Genomic DNA, 5,833 nt, shown 5'->3' on the forward strand with positions numbered 1-5,833 from the left:
AACATAACAATTGTTTTGTGCATTAAATACAATCCGAAATCCAAAAGACACCTAATTAACAGTCATTTACATCGTGATAGGTATGCCGAAATCCAAAAGTCAACGATTTCTTCCAACTCTCTCTCACTAAATGGTCGTGAATCCTTCCAAGGAATCTATATACAGACAACAAGAAAGTATAACCAAATTAGTCATTGACAATTTGTCAAAACAAATCAAATATTCAGGAAGGTGGCTGTGTTGCAAAGCTAAACAAATATGCAGGAAGGTGGTAATAAGTAGCTTACACTCTTGTCTAACTAATGTTGCTCATATAGGATAAATCGATGGATCCATTTCATAACGTAATACCCGCACTCCCAACCGCTTCTTTGTTGTTGACACTACAAATTAAACAACAATTTTAATTAAGTTTTAACCCGAGACCTCGTAAGAATATCATAACACCAACAAAACTATCAACCTAAATACTTGTGGATCAGTTAGTTTTTACAAGGTGAGTTTGGACTTTCATGCATAACATTCACAGTTAAAATTGAAAAGTCTAAAGCAAACCTAAATCTAAACAAATATTAGATTTTGTTACCAAATCTGCACAATAGCAGCAGAAACAAAACAACAGTAGCAGCAAAACAGGAACGGTAGCAGCAAAACAGGAACAAGAACAATACATAGAAGTTAAAAGTTGATAAAAACTAACCGGAGGTAAATCCCACAAACAACGTCCAATAGCCCTATAAAGAAACAACCATTTTTTTGCTAAGGTTTTAATCAATAAACAAACTATGAACTATTTGATAAAACTTACTCATCCACAAGTCCGCTTAATAGATAATCCTGAGCAACCTTAGTTCCCTTAAGTGAATCCAAAATGTAGCCATATTTCTTGCTGGGATATATGATAAACAGGCTCCAATGATTTCAAATAAATTGAAAATGTTAGAGCATAAAAGTTGTATAATTTACATAAAAGTTGTATAATTTAAAAGGTTAAAGGCATATGATACGTACAATTGATGATAAGGTAATATGTAATATTTGTCGCGATCTTGGGTCATTATTTTCTTGATATAAGCGGTTACTTCCTCGGGTCCCTCACTACATATACCTTGCGAGATCCGATTTGGATTTAAAAACACGCATCTCTTAGGTGTGGTTAATCGCTTTTGATATGTAAAGCAAGTCCTAAACACATGAATACATTTTAATCATATATCATATGAAATAACACATAATATAAATTATAAGATAACTAATAACTAATTTACTTACATTGAGAACCAAGTGATGATGGATATATCAAGCCATCCATTTGTCATAAACTTCATGATATCGTCAGGCATGATTATAAAAAAGGGATTTTTCTCATAGCCAAAGACTTCTTTATCAACATTTAAATGTTTGCCCGATTGTTAGTGGACTCTCTCTTCTCATCCATAACCTATATAGTCTTTTCACGTTTGGGGGTCGCTTCTTAATTATATTATGGTAGATAGTATGCGCACACATGACTTCATTTGAAACCTTTTTTAAAGTTGACTTCTTCGGTAACGATGCTTGTTCTTTTCTAGATGAAGTTGCCTCATTTTGAAACTTGCTCCTTTCTTCATTTTGAGGTAGAGAAGAAGGCTGTGAACAACAGATCAGATTCAGCATACATACATATATTATATACATTTACATACAGTTAAACGTACCGTATAGATTTCAATGTACTTCTTTGGCCATTGAATTAAACTACCCTTAGCTTGAACTAGAGTCATACTAGTATGGGGCGGCGGTGGCTCGGACAAATCAAAGTCTTCATATTTAGGATACACGGTGTCCACTAAAACAATTACATGAGCATCATATAACTCCATTCCCTCTACCATGATTGGTTGCACCATCCCTATAGCCATGCGAATCTTTTTCTCCCCATAAGGGCGCAATAAATAGCACTTAGTTGGACCCTACAACAACACAAATATTAGAAACTGAACTACTACAAATTGCATCATGAAAATCTGTCTTCACATTCAGTAACATCCTAAATGGTGCACATATATTTACTGTCATGTTTGATACTATAAACTATCTGTTTTTTACATGTAAACATCTTAACATATAATGTAAACTAAAACTTTCAACTTAAATTTCAAACAAACAAATTTGGAGCCTAATATCGTAATCTATTAGAAGCAATTTATTTTTATATTTGTGTATTCAACCAATCATGATGAGCTAAAATATAATAAATGTATTATACTTGGTGTGCTAACAGCAAAGTTGAAGACTGTGAAAATGATACAAAACTCAAATGAAGATGTGGCGTTTAAAAATTAAGAAACTTTTTAGCCAATAATAAGTTTTTGATTCTAGACTCTGATCAAATAAAACTCAGATAGTAAAGTTTTGAAATTTATATACTTAAACAACTGATCAAGTTTTGAAATTTTAGAAACTACCTGCATTTCGTCCAACTGATGCAGTTCTGGTGTTCCCGAGGCACAACTACTTTTCCTCGGTTGATCTTCTCGCCTACCTTGACTATCAAGAAACTCCTTCTTAAGCACCGAAATTTCTGCATCCACCCTTTCTTTTATAAGCTCCTCAATTTCTGACTCTTTTTTTTACTTTCGCTTCCTTTTCTTGTTCTGAGTATATGCTTCTAGACCCTTCCTCCAACCAGTGGTATAGCCAACCACCCTAGTACGCCCATGATGCTCCTCTCCTACCACTGTCATTAAAAGATCAAATCCCTCTTTCGGCTTCCAAGTTCCATCAACTTGCTTTTGGTCCAAATCTACCTATAGATTAGATGTTAAATGATTATTATCTGATTATTATCAATAAAACAATTGTATATACTGCAAAAAAAAAAAAAAAAAAAAAAAAAAAAAAAACACACACACAATAAACTTACAAATTTTCGCACAACGTCTTCCAAATGGGGAGGTATAACTCTCACCCCATCCGGACCAATTAACATCCTAGACAACAAGTAATACCGTACGCGTCGGTCATTGATCCTGTGTACAATTGTACACTTCTCGGGATCTTCGGCCTCTAGATCCCATGTGGGTATCATTGACCGATAACCTTTACATCCTAGATGTGGTGGATCCTTTTTCTTCAATGCATTTTGTCTAGAAGTCTCACGCAATCTCTGAACATAAGTGTAGAAAGGAAATTAGCATCATATCATAATGTACATCATATTATACTTTAGTATAACACTAGAAATAAAAGTGATACCTGCTTTTCTGCTGTATTTTCTCTAGCAACAAATTCTGCCCAAGTTGTCCTCTCAATGAAATTATAAACCAAAAAAGGTACCTTGCCTTTTAACATGTACTTCTTGCGAAGTCTTGTTTTAAATCGTTTCCAAGATGAATTACAAAGCTTCAGCACTTCTTTTTTACTAAGATCATCTTTAATTCTCCAAAAGTTCTGTTACATTTCAATGCAAATTATTAAATGTTGATATATTTATAAACTAAATTAATAAACAATACAATTCATAATTATTTATATATTATACCTTGATCACAACCCAAAGTTCATCTCTTTCATCATTCGACACTTGTTTCCAAGTTGTCTTACCAATTGTAACCTTTCTCTTAGTCACTACACCGCAATAATTCACAAATGTAGTTTGGTTAGGTCCAATTGCTTGACCTAGGTCATTAAACCCAATTTCCCTTACTCCGTTCCACTTAGTTAAAGTGGTGATCCCTCTAGTTCCATTTGATTGTTCTTCTTGATTTATTTCAAGATCAATACCGTCAAATTCATTGTCCTCCTCATCTCTTTCATCACCGGAGTCAATATTGTTTTTTAAGTATTCCTCATCTCTTTCATCTTCAGAGTTAATATTGTTATTCAAATCCTGAAACATACATGAACACAAAGACTGAAATACATTTCTAGCTGACAAAGCGTAAGAATAATGTCACTTTGCCATGTATCCAAAACAGCAGGATCGATCACTTTTGAATGGATCACGTTAAAAAACAAGCAGAGCTTTGTGATTGTATGTCAGATTCGGTCAGGAAGTATTCCACGAATTGCAATAGGAATCATTTGGGTCATCAAAATATGACAATCATGAGACTTCATACCTATAAGTTTATTGTCTTTCATCGAGACCAAACTCTTGATGTTAACAGAATAGCCGGATGGAACTTTAACACCATGTAAGCATTGACAAAAAAAAAATTCGACCTTTGATAGGGTATAACAAGGCAGATAAGGTCGTTTTCCTACTGGCGTCTTCCCCGGATGAAGCTCCTTTCGAATCTTCATTTCTACCATGTCGTTTCGAACATTCACTCCATCTTTCATCTTTCCTAGTATATTCAACAACAAACCTATTAAGCTGTCACAAACGTTTTTTTCAATATGCATGACATCAATACAATGTCGAACGTGTAAATATTTCCAGTACGGTAGATTCCAAAAAATAGAACGTTTGTTCCAAATCCCTTTATGTCGACTTGTATTACTTTTTCCAAACATAATGTTAATGTGTTCAACCTTGGAAAATGTAGTTTCCCCATCCAACGGTGGTCGTACACTATCAAACTCATCATTACCGTCAAATAAGTTTCCCATCATACGATATGGATGACTTATTGGAAGCGCTTTTTGATGTCCCATAAACACTGGTTTCTTACAGTTTTTTAACCATATCGAACATGTTTCGCTTTCACAAATCGGACATGCCTTCATCCCTTTGGTACCATAACCCGATAAATTTCCTTAAGCCGAAAAATCACTAATGGTACAAAAAATCATGGACCGCAAATTGAAGTTCTCTCTCATATATGCATCATATACTTGGACACCTGGACTCCATAACGTTTGTAGGTCTTCAACTAATGGGGCTAAATACACATCAATGTCATTTTCGGGTTGTTTCGGACCTTGGATTAACAAGGACATCATGATGTATTTGCGTTTCATGCATAACCATGGTGGGAGATTATATATACATAAAAGAACCGGCCAAGTGCTATGACGACTGCTCATGTTTCCGAACGGATTAATACCATCAGAACTAAGTCCGAATCTAATATTTCTAACCTCATTTCCAAATTCAGCGTATATATTATCAATATTTCTCCATTGAGAAGAATCTGCTGTAGTGACCTGAACTTTTCCATGTTTATATATATTAATTGAGATTGATATTTACATGACTAAATGTTTCCAACGTGTTAAGTAATCAAACTTATTAAGACTTGATTAAATGAAATAAGTTTCATATAGACAATTGATCACCCAAGTTGACCGGCGATTCACGAACGTTACAAAATTATAAAAACTACATGTTGTGGTATATATAGACATATATATATGGTTGACATGAGATTATGATGAGTAAGTATCTCACTAAGTATATTAACAATGTGTGATATACATAAGAAATGAGATTACTAAGTTAAGAAACTCGAAATGATATATAACGATTATCGTTACGATAACGTCTACTAACTATATATATGTATCATATTAAGATATTGATACACTATATTTAACATGATAAAATAATATTTAAATATATCATTAAGTGTGTTAACAATGAACTACATATGTAAAAATAAGACTACTAACTCAAGAATTACGAAACGAGACTTATATGTAACGATTATCGTTGTAACGATATTTTAATGTATATATCATATTAAGAGATATTCATACATCATAATATCATGATAATATAATAATTTAACATCTCATTTGATATAATAAACATTGGGTTAACAACATTAATTGAGATCGTTAACTTAAAGGTTTCAAAACAACACTTACATGTAACGACTGACGAAGACTTAACGACTCCATTAGA

At 33.4% G+C, this 5,833-nt stretch overlaps 1 protein-coding gene across 1 annotated transcript; it reads right to left on the bottom strand.

The window, feature by feature from the left end:
• Positions 1 to 299: 299 nt before the first annotated feature.
• LOC139840935 (uncharacterized) lies at positions 300 to 1,946 on the bottom strand. Its single transcript, XM_071831175.1, has 6 exons — positions 1,698 to 1,946; positions 1,273 to 1,629; positions 1,012 to 1,185; positions 809 to 922; positions 701 to 734; positions 300 to 383 (listed from the first exon to the last, which is right to left on the bottom strand). Exons 2-6 carry the CDS (start codon positions 1,341 to 1,343, stop codon positions 300 to 302), a joined length of 477 nt encoding a protein of 158 aa, XP_071687276.1. The 5' UTR covers positions 1,344 to 1,629; positions 1,698 to 1,946.
• Positions 1,947 to 5,833: the final 3,887 nt, after the last annotated feature.

Source organism: Rutidosis leptorrhynchoides, chromosome 4 (assembly GCF_046630445.1).
Source record: "Rutidosis leptorrhynchoides isolate AG116_Rl617_1_P2 chromosome 4, CSIRO_AGI_Rlap_v1, whole genome shotgun sequence".
Taxonomy (NCBI): Eukaryota; Viridiplantae; Streptophyta; class Magnoliopsida; order Asterales; family Asteraceae; genus Rutidosis; species Rutidosis leptorrhynchoides.